Raw genomic sequence first — 18,267 nt, forward strand, 5'->3', positions numbered from 1 at the left:
GTGCTGTGTGTGGCTCAATTATAATGCTTTACTGAACCATTAGTATGTGCATTTTTAAAAATCTGTTTAGAGAGATTAATCCATGTTTTTCAAAATGCGATCTCCCCAATGAACCAAGACTCAAATGAACATCTTTTATTTAAAATGCTTCACTTGTATTACTATGTCATTTTCATATGGGCTCAACCTCATTAAGATCACCTTCACCATTGGCTTAATCTTATTATAGTTCATGAAGGTGGTCCTGGTTTGAATTTGTTGTTATTCAATAACAAATAATTGCTGAAAAGCTGTTATCTCCAGGCTTTTAATTTTATTTTAATTAATTTATTAAACGCCCTCAGATTAGACAGGCCCTCTGGTGGCCCCATGATTAGAGTACAAAGTGATGTTTTAAAATGTAAAACCTCAAAAACACACAAATAAAACCACAGCTCTAAAGCAAAAATGAAAAAGAAAAAGAAATGTTGCTGTGACACACATTGCCTGCAGATGGCACAAGTCTAAATTGTAGCAGCAAGTACTTGCTTAGCCTGTAGGTGGTGACATAAACATATTTTTACAGTCTATGGTCTACATCATGGATGTATTATAAGAGCTGGATATTGGACCGAAAATGGTGCCTATTCAGTCCAAAAGAATTGCTCGCCTGGCGCATATGCCATAAAAGTTTCTAGCTTCTGGGTTTACTTCCGGGGGTATACGGCTCACTGAATATGCGCAGTAGTGTCTCTTCCACTGGCACCTCCAGGGCTGCAGGGGAATTTTTGCTACAATACCACAAGTGGCCACTGGGAAAAATTGGCTGCAAGACGCTGTATCTTCTAATACATCCATGGTTTACATCTGCAAAACTGCAACTGCAGCATTTAGACTGGTTTGATAATCACTAAACAGCTCCCCCTTGTGGAGGATCTGCAGCTAGCTAATCGTAAATTAGCGAGTTTGTGACATTACAAGTCAAATTACAGCCGTTTGTGTCAAACTGAATGAGAGGAAAATGTGTTTAAAATGATGCACGAGACCTTGAATTGACATTTGACATAGTGAGACTACCAATGAAAACAATATTAAATTTGAATTGAATACATTATCGCACCTGCATCATAATTGTAATGATTCCCATCTTAAAAGCTGCATTGCAGTAAAGTAACATGTGCACGTTCTCAAATATACCAAGCCATATTAGTAATGATTTTCCTCATTTGTTATTATTTTCTGAAATCATTGATGATCATCCCCAAATTATGGATGAGTTGTAGTTTTAATATTTTATTTTAATGGGGTATTCATTTTGAGGCTGGTAGAAAAAATTTAAAGATGATATTGAGACTTAGCTATGGCTTTTCCATTTGAATAAAGTTTAGGGTAGACCCCTGAGGTTAATACTGTGCAGTAGGTGGGCCCTTACATCAGAATAGACCTCTTAACCCTCTTTAAACTAAACCATCCCTGCGTGTAATGGGGACCCGTCTGCTTCCTTTCAAAGTCCTCTGGAGGTCCCCGAACCTTAGATTGTAGAGCCCTCCCGTCCCCCCCCCTCCACCCCCCCACCCACCCCCACCCCCTCCAGCCTAGGTCATATGAGGGGAAAGGACCGTGGTGGGATTGTGTGGTTTGCGCTGAAGAAAGGAGGAAGGAGGAGGAGGAGGAGGAGGAGGACAGCGGAGGGAGCAGGTCTGCTTGGGCGGGGTTTCCCTCTTAATTCAAGTCTGTACAGAAGAGGAGCGAAGCGGGAGAGGACGGACCATCTCCGGCTGCATGGGAATGTCGCTCCGCTCGAGACGATGCATTTCTCTAGCTTTGCGATAATTTCTCTCTATTGTCGTTGTTTTTTTTCTCCCCCCTCTCTCTCTCTCCCTCTTTCTTTCTTTCTCTCGCATTTTGACCACGTACTGGCTGAGGTAGTAGTTTGTGCTGTTGGTTGGGTTGTGACACTGCCCGCTATGGAGATGACTGCGCAAGCTACTGCCTTGCTAGTGCTGGTGCCTTCCACTTCAACCGAGGAAAAAGCCCTGATCACTACGCTGTTAAACGGTTTTTCCAGGTAATGCACACCGCTAGTGTTACATCTAGCTACCATGTTACTCTCTTGGCCTTGAATTTTTACTGCATTATCGTTGTAAATAGCTTGTGGTTGCGTTGTTGCAATTTTTTTTTTCAGCTGAAGCCGTTTCAGAGCTGTATCGTGTTTTATCCAATAAAATAGTTCAATGACTGTGGGAAAAAAGAGCACTTTGTCGTATGCAGTTTTGTTAATTTTACACACAGACCTACCTAATGTGAAATTTTGACTCATTAACATGCATTTGATTTTAATTAGTACCGTAATGCCTTCCTTTTTTGCAGGATGCAGGAGAAAGCTTGCATGTGTTAGCTTGGAAATCTGATATGCCAGTTTGTATAATTTGGTATGCACATTTTAAAATGCACGAGGAAGTCGATATCTCGTATGGATTTGCATAGTTTTCCACCACCTCAGGCGGAGTGGGCTGTGTAGAAAGCATGTAGGTCAGTGACGTGGCTCCTGCTGCCCACAGAGGTATCCTACAGTACATCTGCTCTGGTACACTCAAGCTGGCTTTATGGCTCTCCCTGACGTCCTTTGTTGATAATACTGCATACCATCAGACACTGGAACAGATAGGGTATGCTGCTCCTGCACCTAAACACCTCTTATATGCAGGGCAGACATAAATCTGTGCAGCGTTGCTGGCACTGTTCACCTAATAATCTGATTATTATGCTAAATCTGGATGGTGCGTGCCTCGGTATTTGATCTGTATGGTGTGCAGTGCACAGACAGACAAACCACATGACCTAAACCCCCCACAGGCGTTTGAGCCGTGGTGTCCTCGCTGAGGTCTGGGAGCGGAGCGCTGATGTGGGTCATGCGTTGTGAGTTAACCTTTGAAATCCTCCCTCTGCTGCCCAACAGCATCTGGCTGCTGCTCTGTATCACATTAGTATGGCCAGTCAGGGGTCTCGTGATGGGGGTGGGGACCGGAATGGATAATGAGCTTTGATTGGCTGCAGGGGCAGGCAGGCTGGGTCGATGAAACCATGCAGGGGCTGCAGTCTCAAGTTCAGACCCCCACAGCTCAGATGAGAGCACGCTGCTCACTCACTCAATTCAATTTAATTCAATTCAATTCAATAGGCTGACTGAAGATTGGATCCTGCGTTTGACCTTCCAAGAAGACTCGCATGAAATATTTATGAGTTCACACTTGATAGTGTGTTAGGCAGAGTTCTGTTCATCCTGGGCCACAGTTCTGCCCACTAGCATCTGTGCTGATATTACACAATCAGTTACACTCCAGCTACTCATTGTAGAGATACACGTAGGTTGAAACGAGGGAGTTCTTTTCCTTTTAAAAGAAGAGGCTGACTAGTAAACAAACCACAGAGGAGGCTCGTATTTACTGTCAAGCCTGTTGAGTAGCTGTCCGACTGGTCTGCATTAAATATCTTCAAATTAGTGTCTGTCTCGTGTAAGAAACAAGTACAAGTAATTCAGCCTCCAGGGCAAAAAAACAAACACCATATCATATCCTGACTGTAGTGAGAGCCAGCCTGTGGTCCAGTGAGCAGCGCAGAGGCAGCTCATGTCCTCCCCATCCATCTTGTGTCGAAGCTCTCATTTGAGCCGGGCCGCAGATAAATCATGCTTCAGGCTGCCGAAGCCCTAAAGCAGTAAATTAAGCCCCCTGTGGAAAAATCCGCCCACTCAGATGGGTATCACAGCTGCACCGCTGAAGCAGCCGCACCTTTGTCCTGACGTGCCAGTCAACCTCTGTGTGTGTGTACTACGAATTCACCGGACAGATGCTGCCACTGCGATGAAACGTATTCGGAATTAGTTCTGAAGCCATAAGTCAATTTAATTGATTAGTTAATTATCAGGAAATCCATAGCCAACCATTTTTGTATTCGATTAATAAAGAAAAGACCAAACGTTGGCTGGTTCCAGCTGCTCAAACGTCAGGATAAGCAGCTTCTCTCAGTTTTATACCGTTATAAATTGAATATGCTGGACTGTTTATTTGACAAGACACAAGAAATGGGAAGATAACACCGTAGGCTCTGATATATTGTGATGGGCATTTTTCATGACATTTATACCTAAATAATTGTAGAGTCAATTTGAAAATAATAAACAAATGAATATATGTGAGTAGGGCTGAAATTAATCAGCAATTATTGTGATATTTGATTACTAATTTTAAAGCAACATTAAGTTGGTTCTAACCACTAAAATGTGAGGATTTTCTGCATGACGTTTTAATGTAAACTGAATATATCTCATTTTTGGACTTTTGGTCAGACAAAAAAAACAAAATTTTGATAATTTTATAAAAGTTGAAGTCACATTAGGCTTTAAGAAATTGTAATTCATTTTTTTTTTATGTTGCTAATGATTAATTGAAAAAAAATAATGGCAGAATAATCTATGACAATAATCATTAGTTGCAACCCTGTTTGGAAAGCAGGAGAAAGTTTTTTTTTTAAATAAAGTAGTAACATTTCACTTAATCCTCCTTTGAAAGGAGACTTGAAGGCTGTGGCCCCGGCTCTCCCATGTAGCACTGCAGCAAGCTACCGCGTCACCTTTCCTGTACAACAGATGAGTATCTCGCCGCAGGCCCACTCAGCATCTCCTCAGATCTATCCACAGGTGGGGTGGGAGTGCTGTGACCTTGGAAAAACAAGCCACCCACAGGAATGACTGTCATCACTGCCGTCATCCAATCTGGACCACACACACATACACACACACACACACACACACACGTGTGGAGAGTAGGAGTGGAGTGCCAGATCAGTGCTGGCCTGACTGGAGGAGGATGCAGCGCTGGCCGGTGGGGACCAGATGGCCCCTCCAGCCCCTGCCGAGGACCCAGGAGTGTGAGGCTCCCACGACAGCATTTTATGATCCTCTGAATGTGTGTAAAAGCAAATATACTTAGGTGTGTGTGTGTGTCTGTGTGTCGTGCTCACACTCTTAATCTCCACCTGTGGGTTTGGATACCATGAATCGGCAAAAAAAGCTAGTTATAAAACTGCTTATATACAATTAAACTGTTGTAGATGTGTGGTCCGTAAACATTCCCTTCCTGTCGCACTGTTATCCCTAAGAGTATTTACTTATTCTTCTTCATGTGATGTGTCTTCTTATACAAACTACTACAAACTGAACTTTATTTTTTGACATTAAAAGTGTATATTTTACTGAAAAAATATAAAATTAGTGGTAAAAGGAAGGGATAATTGATAAGATGACAGATGGGTTAAAAAAAAAAGAGCCTGTTTTATGTATATTTAGCATTAAAGCCAATCTCAAAAAGCATATAATATGAATGTAAAAGACCACAGGACTCAGTGTGCTTTTATAAAACTGACTGAAAATTGCTTGCACGTATTAAAGGTGTATTGTGCTGCAGTGTCTTAATTGGTCTCAGGTGCAAACAGTCCTAACTGATTAGACAACCTCAAAAAACATGTAATATGAATGGAAAAGGCCACAGGACTTTGTGCTCTACTAAAATTGAGTGAAAATTGCTTGCACATATTTTGTGCTGCCGTGTATTAATTGGTCTCAGGTGCAAACAGTCTTAACTGATTAGCTCCCCGATTTATGTTAGATGTGTGTTGACTACTTGAAAGTCAATCTCCCCACTCACAGCACACAAAAAAAAGTGTTAATTGATGCCTCAGTTGTCACGATCCAAGCTTTTTATAAATATATATATGAAAGTATGTGAAATTGTCAAGATAAGAGTTAGAGGAATGAAAATACAAAAGGATCCATCATCTCCGCCTTTTTTCATGAAAGACATTTTGACATGTCACAGTAGGAAAAGTGAAATCAATGATGACTGGATTCCATTTAGCTGCTCTGGTTTCATGGTCCTGGTATTGTGCATGCTTGTGCACTGTCACGTTGTCATGGCTTATTGGGGCTTTTGAATAGAACAAAGCCATCGTTAATGTCAAAAGTGACACCTGTGCCTTTTCTACTCAGATTTCCGCTGTGAAAAAAAAAAAGCCTATTTTAACCTGTTATTGCCACAATTACAGATAATGTAGTGTTTTTGTTGATCAACTATAAAGGCGCTTAAAGTGGCAGATTTTGTTTGGCACGCCTGTGTCACCAGCTGTTGATTGTAACAACGTGATTTTAATTAGCCAGTTTCAGGTGTGGCAGTCTGTAAAAACCTGCAGTGAAACCTGACTTTCTCCAACAAGGCATGAGTTTCTCTTTTTTTTGTAACATAATGTGTTCTTACTTCTATTTGAGGCTTTTCCACCGTTAAAAGAAGGCAATAATGCGAAAAATCCTGGAAGTATTTTTTAGTTATTTGTGTTGTGTATAAGAAGCATCCAAAAATAATCCCACTGACACTGGTTTGGAAAGAAACCTGCTTTTGAGTGTATGGAGGTGTAAAGGTTGTCTAGTGCCAAAAAGCCCTCAGATTTCCTTTTACTAACATGAGACAATGAAATTCATCTTTTCTCCTATGCTATGAGCTGTGAAACCTTAATCCTGTGATCTGAATCTTTGATTTCACAAATACAGTGTGTAGTATACTGTATATTTCAAGTATTTATCTTAGCACATTCCCTGTGACTTGCGTAGGACTCAAGTAATTCACATAATTCAAAAAGTGAGGAAGTTATTGCTTATTGTTCCGCACCAGCTTTTACTTATTTAAGTGACATATTAAATTGAAAGACAAGTTGAAACAGGGACATACATCTCATGCTTCTTTTTTTTTTTTTTTTTGTCAAGTTAACACCATGAAATCATCTGTCAGGCTATTCTGTGAACTGATACCCTTCATCCACATATTGCTTTGGGACTCACTTGACACAGTTTGTCAGATTGGTGATGGTTTTATTCTATACAGTTACTTGAGTGTAAGGGAATTTGTTCAAATTGTGTTCCTACATAATTTCTATTTAAAAATGCTTTATTTTTTTAGGGGTAATTTGGACTTGATTGTATAATATCTACATATGTAGTCTTTAATCACCATCTAGTATAATCTAATAGTCTTCACTTGCTTTCACATTGATTGTTGGTTCATGAAATTCAATATGAACCTTTTTTTTTTACATCCTCATTTGTCCACAAACTTGTCTCTAACGTCTCATATATCATCTTCCTGTCTACTGTAAAGTTAGTGTGCAAAAGTGTTATCAATGACACGGCACTCAAAAGATCAAAAGGTCAGAAACAGTCAATTTTCTTTAATAGAGAAGAAAAAAAACAACTTTTTTTTTTTTTTTTTACATTGATCCTAGGTTTCAAAAACAGTACAAATTACATCTTTTGTTTCAGTAAGATGTACATAACTTACAGTAACAGAAAGGAAACGTCCACTGAAAACGTTTAAGGCTATTTACATTTTTACATTTAAATTAAGTTACTTCTGTTCCATGTTTCAACAGCTTCCAGAGACTCACACTATGGTTAAGATACAATATTTGTGCACGATTAGCAGAGGCTGAAAACTAGAACTCAGCTAAATAATCTAAATGGTAGAAAACCACTGGATCATGAAAAAAAAAAATGATTGTAGAGACACACGGTAAGACTCGTCTAATGTAACTGTCTGCAGTGGTAGGCTTTGTCACTCATTTACTTCCTTTAGAAGTCACATTTGTTTAAAATCAGAGGGATTCTCAGTGTTAGAGGCACCTGCTATTCACAAGGAGGGATTTATATTATATAGGGACAATATAGCCACCAATTAGTGTTAATCTTAAAAAATATTTAGGAAAGGTAAACATGAGCGCATGACAATGGGGTTTTGGAGCATGAAAATATATGTATAAATATTATTTTGTAAAAACACTGCTCCACACAGCTCCCTGGATGGCTTTTTTTTGGCTTCAGTGCATTTTTGAAAACATTTAGGTACAGGAGAAAAGGATGAGAACATAAACTGAATGGTAGATGAGAATAATGGCACAGGTATTTAAGACAACATGTCTTAAATAGCATAAAAGGAAGTAAATTATGAGGTAGATGGCTGGATTTGAATGAGTGCAACAGAAATACTTCTTTGTTTTTCCTTCTTAATTTTTTTTTTTAATTCGAATTCATGTAAAAGCTGAGCTAGCTTCCATAGCATGATGAGATGTCGTAAGCCTGGTCATATTTAGCTGACACCACAATCTTAATGGAGACTCCACCTGTTAGTGTTTCCTTCATAAATGTGTTTCTTCATCGTCAAAGGAAGCAGTTTTCCTTTGTAGTGAGTACAGTACTGCAATAAAAGGGAAAGAAATAAACAAATATAGCAGCTGCGGCATTAGGAGAAACAGCTGACAAATGACTAACTGCAGATGACTGAACATGGCTACATTAAAAGCCTACGTGGACCAGAGAGTGTATCATTCATATATATATATATATGTATATATATACATATACATATATATATATATGTGTGTATACAGGACATCAGTCTTCAGGTAGTATTTACATTTTCACATTTATAAATATTGTGCATTAGTTAGTAACAGCAATCCTGAGATGCACAACACCATCTCGCCGATGTGAGTCCATGATCTCAACCTTAGGCATTGCTCCACAAAAAAGGTCTACGTAGATGGCTTCCTCAGTGAAATACAGAATTTTTAAGATTGAGGGAAAATCAGTAGTTTAACTCTTCAACAGCTCTTTTTATGATACAGCTTCTCCAGCAGTTTCTTTTTCTATAAAAAAAAAAGGGCTGGACAAAAAGAAGGAACATGATCATCCTCCGATGGAATCGCTGTCTCAGACCAGAAACATTTTGGAATCCGCAGCGAAGGAGGAAGTCCACACTAAAGCACTTTAAAAGAGCACAAGGGATGTGGGAAACTGCGGAGGTGAAGTTGGGTGGTCAAGGCAGGGTTATGTTTCCATGGTGGTTGTGGTTTCGTAGCTTGGCTAGTTCTGCTTGTTGCCGTACATGAGGGGAATGATGTAGACAGAGATGTCATCTCCAGAGCCTAATCTGTCATTGGATATCCTCCAGCCTCGATCCTTCAGCACCCCACGTGCTCTCATTACGAGGTCTTGAGCTGCCATTGTGTACCTGACATTACAAAAAGTAATGAAATGATTATGGTGTAGTCATAGAATGATGATACACAATAAGGTAAATGGTCAAATCTGGTAAGAATCATGCACAGAATTGAAAAAGTACAGCTGCCTGCAGCCAGTGAACTGATCAGAAAATGTTACAGTGAACTTTCAAGCTCTCAGGAGAAGAAGAGTCAGTATGCCCTGTTAATAGTCTCGCAAGCTTTTCCTTGACATCAGAGAAATGACTAATCTAAATGTTTGGAAATTTGCATAATTACAACAAGATAACAGCGCTCATCCTCTCCAAATAAGACAGGGGTGAGAGGAAGTTCAGCCCTGACTGGCGGCTGCAGCTGTGTGGTGAGCGAACGTGCCTGTGCTGATCGTCCGGGTCACAGTTTGCCAGGAAACAGGTGACAGCCTCTGCTACTTCCTGGTTGGAAAGGACGTCCCACAGACCGTCAGTTCCCAGCACAAGAACGTCATCGGCTCCATGCTCGCTCTGTGCCAAAGGATAAACTTTGACCTGAAGATGACAGGGGAAAAAAAAGGAAAGTTGGGAGGCATGTGGTTTCTAGGAATCACTTAATCACTTGTGCCCTGTCAAGAGAGCTAAGTGGGTGGGTAGATAGATGAATCTCCAGTGAAAACTTCACTTGAAAGGTTATCTTTATCGAATCTTTAACCTTAAAGGGTCACTTCACACAAAAGATATTTTCTCACTCACCCCTAGTTGTATCTTGACATGCAAATGGTTTTAGATTTAGGTTAAAAAGGTTTTGAGATATCCAACTCTAAGATTTCTGCCTCCACTCCAATACAATGGAGGTGAATAGAGTTTCACTTACAGTGCTCAATGAATTAAGAAGTTATATTTAAAGGACCAGTGTGTAGGATTTAGTGACATCTAGCGGTGAGGTTGCAGATTGCAACAAACTGAATATCCCTCCCCCTCCCCTTCCAAGCATGTAGGAGAACCTACAGTGGCCATGAAACTCACAAAAAAACACAAAAGGCCCTCTCTAGAGCCAGTGTTTGGTTTGTCCATTCTGGGCTACTGTAGAATCATGGCAGTACAACATGGCAGGCTCCATGGAAGGGGACCCGCTCCCTATATATATAAAGGGCTCATTCTTAGGTAATGAAAACATAACGACTCTTATTTTCAGGTGATTTTACACTAATTAAAACATACTGCTCTGCCACCATAGATTCTCCTATATGCTTGTAAGAGGAGGGGGAGGTGCAACCTCACCTTTAATAGTTAAAGTAGTAAATAGTAAAGATAGTTCCACTTGGGCCTGGTCTGATGGTGGACAGACATTACCATTCCTAGAGCTCTGCTGCCAGTCTGGCTAAACATTCAGCAGCAGCATCAGTCAATCAGTGTCCTGTTACTCCTCATAATCCACAAAACGCACAGTCAACAGTTTTTAAGGGGATCTCTGGTAGAAAGTCACTCCAATGAGAAGTGTTCACAGTGATGTCTGTGTATTATTAAGGGGAAGAAAGAGATGTTGCTCATTTTTAAAATTCAAATGTTCAATACTGTGAGTAGCCCAAACTAAATTCACTTCCTCTATTTCATTGGGTTGCAGACACAAATCTCAGATGCAAATGTCTCAGAACCTCTGCAAATAAAACCAACACTATCTGCATGGCTACACACCCCTAGAGGTGAGAAAATATTTTTTGTCTTGTTTTGTTTTTGTAACTTGAGTAAGTAAACCATTCAATTCCTGTTTTTTTTTTTTAGCGCATCCTCCTTCTGTATATTTTTCTGAAAGATATCGATGGCCTCAATCTTTCAAAGCAATCCTTAGGCAAAGAGATGCGTTACTGTGGCAACTCTTGTGAGGCGAAATCTCTCAAATTACTATGGTTGAACAAAAGAATACTCTGAAATAGCACGCAAAATAATGCCCTTGCCCAATAATGGCCTTGAATAAAAGAACTGCTGCTTAGAATGGTTGCCTCAAGTAATTCCTCTGCTACCACGGGGGGAGTCGCCTGCTCACAGCAGGCACACCAACTTACTGCAGAGGCTACTCCAGAAACAACAACGACAGCATGACCGCAACATCTGTGAAAAGCTGTTGTAAAAGGAATCAGAATGACCTGCGCATGGATCATGAGCCTCCATGTTGCGGTAAACCTGATTTAAGTAAAGCTTAAATGAGAGGTGTAAAGGTGTGTGGCAGTTGCTACAATCAATTTCAAACTAGAGATTTCAACAGCAATAAAATATGTCTGGAAGAGGGGTGATGACCACAGCGTTTGGTATCTAACCCTACACCCACACACTATGTGATCTCATGATGAGCATGATCCAATAATGAGTCCAAGTGTTCAGGTCAGCTTTTCTTCTGAGACTTTATTTATAACCTGAGAGCAAATCATTAATTCTAACTTGACATCTTTGCAGGAAGGATTTTTCAGGAACCCTGCAGGGTGCTCTCCCACCTTTCCCACACATATGATTTCTTTTTATAGTAATTGTCTGTCCTCGCCTGCATTTAACATCCAATGGGACCTCTAATGCAGAGTGTTGACATGTCTTACATACACAAATGTGTTTATACTCTGTCTGAAACAATAGTGACTGCAAGTATCTCAAAGCAAAAATATCTGAAAAGAAATACGACATCAAAAAGATGCTGAACTATGACTGAACTCAAAGGGCAATGAATTAAAGATCAAGAGAATTCACAGACTTTGTGACTACTGCAATCGTGTGCAGTAGACACTGGGAAGGAAAGGAGTCATTTGAGAGCGATGGTCAGTGGGGAATGTTAATGTGCACGTTGACCACGCAGTTCACAACGTTGACTGTTAATGGCCGAAGGCGTTTTACATCGTTACCGATGAGCTCCCTTTTTTATCAGGAGGCTGAGGTTATGAGGTAAAATAAAAGGAAACTTCCTACAAAAATATTGTAACACATTGCTATTGATGATGTGAGTTTCATTTCATAATGATCAAACGCAGATGATGTTAATATATTTTTTGCAGCGACTGCGTTTGCAGTTATGCTTGTACTAAAAATAAAAATGTGAGTTTGTGGCCCTCCAGAACTTCAACTTCACTGTACTTAACTCACATAAAGAAACCTTTAAACTTTACTTTTTGCACAATCAACACTCATACATGAACAAATCCAGTGAAAACAAGGCACAGATTTCTTTGTGCTTTGTGTTCATTCTATATTTGTGTACCTAAATATGTTCGGATCACTTGTCTAGAGGATAAATACTGTTCATATCAAACAGTGGAAAATGTAGGAAATCACTAACTGAAGTCACAGTTTAAGCTGAGTGGGTGAATAAAAAGAAAATCATCAAGCTTTCTTTCTTCTATTAACACTTACTTTTGTGTAAAGCATAATGTGAATGAGCAATTTCACTTTGTCTGTACACTCTGTGAGGAAGCACATAATGGACGATAAAATTCAGAATAAGCCTACCTCCGGGCAGCAGGAGAGGAAGGGCTTAATGTAGATGTTGGAGTCATGCACTTTGAGATTGTGGTCCCCAAGGCCTCTGGTGACCCCAATGGTCGCCAACACGCGAGCCTGAAAAAGAGCAGCCATCAGAGGCATGTAAGGCAAAACCTCCATTTAACTCAAACAAAGACAACAACAAACTCGCTTGTATTTTTGGGTTCAGCTTTTCTCATAGAGTCATTTTTATTTCTTCAGGTCTTAATGCCATCTTATCAAAATGAATCTGACATGAGAAATGTTTTATTGGGGGACATTTGTTACACGTTGAGTCTTATTTTGTAGCTTTGGCCACAGTTTTCTGTTATTTACGATCATTGTAGATCTGGGAACACTGTGATATTGACATTGCTACAAATAAAACAGACAGGACAAAAAACACTAGCAGTCAGATGATTAAGCAGGTTGTATACAAGCCAACAGTTTAGCAAGATTTTCTAAACCATCTTATTTGAAGGTAAAACTGAAAATGAGGGCACCTGAAATGTCAGTAATAATCCCTCGTTGCACAGGAAATTTGTGTGCACAACTACAGGAAGTCCAGTATGTCAAAGTTGAACCAGAATGTTTGTCTGTAAACTGTGATGGATGTTTACAACAGACAGTTTGATAGTATATTTGAATAGTTTAACAGTTTGCCTTTGTTTTCTTTTCCGAGAAACTTTGGCTAAACTGGGGATTTGGTTAAAACCCGTCGCATATTCTGACAGCTCGCCTGTCCTCCCCCCGGCTGACCTCTTTTTTTTCGTGATGTTGCTCCCACATCTAAGCCATTAACTTGATAAGCAGAATGTTATTATTGCTGACAGAATTCATGGCTAAATCTAAGGAACTAAGCTCATAGAAGTAGAATTGTGGACATATTTTTTAGTTCAAACCAAATGGGAAAATTAAAATGTTGAGTATCATGGCGGTTTGACAACTGCGTAGGTGCCCTTAATAAGGTAATTTGATCCAAATTGCTCTAATGAACTACATGTGTTTGTATCAGGAAGGTTTCTTGAAGGTATAACTGTGAATGTGAAGAACCAAAAGCATATATACTTAAGATGATTAAGAGTTAATTAAAATACTATATGACTGAACTTCCCTAACTACTACTGCAGTTATACCATCACTGACAAGTGTAAAGAATAACCTGCATGGTGTATTCCTAGCGACATTTCACTGAAGGATACAAGCTATACCCAGAGGGAATCTTGATATGGATGGATGAGCAGCATTTAGGTAAATAAACACAAACTCATCGTCAGCATCTTCCACTTTTGTGTGAGTGCTTAACGATCGGTCCCCAGGCCCCCGACGCCATAGAACTCGTTTGTGTCTGTGTGAAATTCCTTTTCATTCCTAGTGTCTGCACAAATCGCCAACGCCACCTCTAAAAATGGCTGCTGGCACAGGACTTGGGAACTGGGCTAATTGAATCTACTGTACAGCATATGAGAAAGGATGGCACATAAAAACAGGAAGAGGAGCAGGAGGGCGAGCGAGCAAATGAGATGGCCTGGTAGGAATGAGCCCGGATCAGTATGCAGCACAGATGCCAGCGAGAGAGAGACGGAGACAGAGAGGTAGAGAGAAGGGAGAACGTTTCAAAGTGGCGGCAAAGCTCCTCCGGCGGAGAAGGGGAAACATCCTGGGATTAATTGTTGAGCGTTGGGGCACAGCAGGCTGCGCGCTGGGCTTTGAAGTGCTCTGGCGTTCCTCTCTTGCGCACAAAGCCCCCTCACTCTATCTAGCCATCCATCTCCGCGCCTCACTTCAAAGGGAGAGAGGACGCGACGTGGGCACGGCCAACTGTGCAGGGGTAAACCCGAATGTGGTTGCAGGCAGAGAGCACTGTGGGGCGACATCTGCCCCAGTCATCAGCCATACATAAATCTACTGTCTGTCTGTATTAAATAGAAAACTGGAGAGGGCCAGTGAGACACAGTGAGAACATATTCGGATCTATCATGTTTCCTCTCCGACCTTTTCACTACAACAAGGACAAGATTTGCACACCACTACACGTACGGCATCACTGAGGGAAAAGAAAATGTCATGAATTGTGTGCTGAGCTCTTGACCTTTTCTTTTGTGTTTTGAGTCAAAACATTGACAAGATTCTCCTGCAAGTCAATGTTTTAGCGACGATATATTCTAATCAACATATGTCACTTTTGGGACACTTTTGGGTAAATTCAATGGGAAAATAACCTATGGCCCCTAGCCCTGCTACTGCTATGTTTTACCTGCTGAGGGGCATAAAAGCACAAGGTCCATTAGAGCAGAGATATTTTCTATGCCATAGGTTGGTGCAGGATGTGAATCCTTGTGGAAAAAGAGGCCAGGAATGCTTTCCACTGGCTGGCTCCTCCACACAGTGATGGGGGAGGAGGAGGAGGGGTGGGGGGGGGGGGGGGGGGCTGACTAATGGTGCCCTGGCGAGCTTTGATTACAGGCACAAGGCTGTGGGAGTAACTCTGTCAGCAGGCAGCCGCCGAGCACTTCTTACCTTCTTCCCTTCGCCGTAGATCAGGGGAAACTTTAGGTCATCGTCCTCGATGGTTTTATATGCCCTGCGAAGAGAGAAGAGGGCACTTAATGGGTTTTTGGTTTATGGCAGGTGGTGTGCACGTGCCCTGGAGATACATCACTTCCGCGCACCCGCAGACTCTGCTGCCGAAGCGAGTGGCATAGAAAGAAAGAGTATGCTGTGAGGAAATAGAGCCAATGAGGAAAAAAAAAAAAAATCCTCAAAGAAATCAGAAAGAGAACGACACAGAGCCTTAGCATATTTCTATTTCCCTTTCTAACAGATTTTGTAAAAGTCTCCCTCGTGACAAAAAGAGAGAGACGTCGTCTATGGATGTATGAGGCGTTCTTGGTTTACTGTTGGTTTTCTGTGTCTGCCTGCCGCGTTGTGCATGTGTGTGTGCATCCATGTGCGTATCTGAAGGTCTGGATGTAAAACGGCTGAATGATGCAAGAGTATCCACGTTCACATTCCCCAGTTCTCAGAGCAGTGTTTAAACTTCCCCAACTAATGAATAATTTACCATCTTCAGACTGGGACCAGACAGAACTGCAGTACAAGGAAAAAGACTGTATAATACAGTATGTATTCACGACAAGTTAAGATATACTTTTTAGCCTTTTTTTGCTCAGAGACTTGCAATGGAGAAACCTTGCACTCTTGTTCATGCCGAGTATACTCTTTTTTTTATTTTTTTTGTTCAGAGGAACAGCTGTGTCACTATACCAGAAAACATAAAAAATGTTAGCCAATTTCCAGAAGAGCTGCCAGGACAAAGTTTTCCATTCACAACTCACACCAGGTGCAATGAATATAAAAATCTGGCTCACTATGAAGTCACAGTCTTGACCTGGATCAAATAACTTTTATAAATACAGGTTATTCTTTATTTTAGCCTTTAGACTGGAGGACATGAAGGAAGAAATATCATATTAGAACGATCATAGTTTTTAAAGTGAGTTTAGAATGATTTTCATTGTGAAAGAAAACACAGAAAAGTAAGAGCTATCTAGTCCAAAAAGCTGCTTAAAACAAACCTGAAGTGTTATTTTCAAATACCATGTGACCCAGGCCAGCCCCACACACCTTATCCAATGTATTTCAGCTGCTGTGAAGCAGATTAGCAGGGGCCAGGATGGTTTTTACATTACTGCTGGTTCCACTCAGAGAGACCATATGTTTCCACCTTAGGCGAGCGCAATACTGCTGCACTCAGCACTTTTTTAACAGTGTGCAGAGCGAGGACTATCACTGTGAACGCAGCCCACAGACACAGAAATACAGTCTGCAGCCTGACAGTCTTCTGAGTGGAGAGCTGTAGCACAAAATAACGGTCCGTAGAAGTGTTTCCTCACAAATGTTTGTGATGTTCATGGTGTGGAAAAAACCTCTACGACAGCAGTTTGATGGTTTGATGATGCAAGACTCAAACTGAGCATTAAAAGAGGTACTAATTAAACTGGGGCAGGTCTTACCCTCTCTATTTCAAAAAGGGAAGCACATTGCTGCTGCCACATTACTCCAAACTTCAGTATTTCACCTTCAAGAGGAGTTAGTTTCCAAAAAAGAAAAAAAAAAAATCTCGAGACGTACACTTTCTGTCATTATTTCAATCCCCAGAGCCTGCTGTCGGGGACAGTCTCCCTCTCGAGACTTGTGTTTACAGCGAATCCAGCCTGTCAGACTTGAGATAACGAGTGTGTGACAGAATGAGAGAGATACATATTAATCCTGTTATGATACCTGCTCCCCGCTCTGGGACACAGAGTCCAAAACAGCACGGAGAGTTGCTCAAGGGCTGTACTGTTTGACCACAACACTGAGCGCTTTCACATTCAAGGGCTGTTCGGTCGCCCGGTACATTGCAGTGTGTGACTGCCTGAGAGAGAATGGGGGAGGGGGAGAAGACGGGAGGGATGCAGGGAGGTAAGGGAACGAAGTGACGAGTGATGGGCAGGAGAGGAGAGGAGTGATGTCATCTCTGGAGTGTCGGGCAGGTGCTCCGAGCAAATAGGGGTGACAGAGAAACATTAGCAACGTGCGCTCAGCATCCTGACCTGCACGCACACTATTATATACATCTCTACACACATAAACAGATACACAAGCACCACCAAACAAACACACACACGCTCGTCGACAGACTCCGAGGTGACATTGTGGCGGGCCTGTGTCAGCACCAGATGAGTCAGACAAATTGGTGCAATTGACAGTTGCGTTCAAATAAACTTTTTGGCCAACCTTGATGGGCATTTCAAAGATTGAGTGGTGCTTTCAGGAGCAAAGCAAGGCCAGAGTTAATGGCAGTGACCCAATGACTCTGCAAATGTAAGCTGTAGGCATCTGTTATACTAGTACAGAGTATAATGGAAAAAGAAAGGAAGAAGAGGAGGAGGAGGAGGAGCGGTAGAGGGAGAGGCAGAGAAAATGTATGACAGTGATGAAGATGTGTGTTACTCTCCCTCCTCTCTCCTTCATTGTCCATTGGAACTCAGGGAGGACAGACACCCCAGTGGGCATAGGCACTAAAGAGAGACAGCTTGAGCACCGTTCATTATCATTTATCATCGGCCTCCTGTGTGGCCTACACACACACACGCCATCTTTTCATCATTCTATATGTCTTACCGTGCTTTTTTTACCCAGCCCCTATTTCTATCTTGGCAACTTACTTCAATCTATTTCAATTTCTGTATTTCTTTGAAGCCTATCCTTCTCATCTTTTCTTTCTTTTTTTTTTTTTTTTTCTTCTCTCTGTCCTCTCCAGCCTCCCACCCTCTTCCCCACCTTCCCTCCCCCTGGCTGGCTGTGCTGCCGGGGCTTTTGGATCGTGTCGAACACAGCTGACCGCTCGACATCCCTCACTCCAGGACATCTCGCAAACAAAACTGCCTGCCATTCCTGGACAACAACCACCATTACAGTTTGCGACGCCAAAGCCAGCTCACGCTACGGTCCAACTGGCCAAGTAAAAGGGAGGTAAAAAAATAAATAAATACATTTTTTTTTAAAAAAAGCTAGGGAGGAAGACTGAGAGAGGTGGGCTGCAGGCCTGTATGCCTTCATTAGAGTGCAGCCTTGATCATGGATGCCTTTGAGGGAATTGGATGCCGCCATACACCCACACATACACACACACAGCATGTAGGCACACAGGCTGCACATAAAG

The 18,267-nt window shown here is 41.4% G+C and overlaps 1 protein-coding gene across 1 annotated transcript in view; it reads right to left on the bottom strand.

Annotated features, from left to right (window-relative positions):
- Positions 1-7,226: 7,226 nt before the first annotated feature.
- The window catches only part of ppm1h (protein phosphatase, Mg2+/Mn2+ dependent, 1H), a 35,521-nt gene continuing 24,480 nt past the window's right edge, over positions 7,227-18,267 (bottom strand). Inside the window, exons 7-10 of the mRNA XM_067590358.1 lie at positions 15,078-15,141; positions 12,546-12,653; positions 9,457-9,608; positions 7,227-9,092 (exon numbers count right to left, since the gene is read on the bottom strand). Of these exons, the coding sequence (XP_067446459.1) occupies positions 8,945-9,092; positions 9,457-9,608; positions 12,546-12,653; positions 15,078-15,141 (472 nt within the window). The 3' untranslated portion in view covers positions 7,227-8,944. The remainder of the gene's footprint in view (positions 9,093-9,456; positions 9,609-12,545; positions 12,654-15,077; positions 15,142-18,267) is intronic.

The sequence above is a fragment of the Thunnus thynnus genome, chromosome 5 (assembly GCF_963924715.1).
Source record: "Thunnus thynnus chromosome 5, fThuThy2.1, whole genome shotgun sequence".
Taxonomy (NCBI): domain Eukaryota; kingdom Metazoa; phylum Chordata; class Actinopteri; order Scombriformes; family Scombridae; genus Thunnus; species Thunnus thynnus.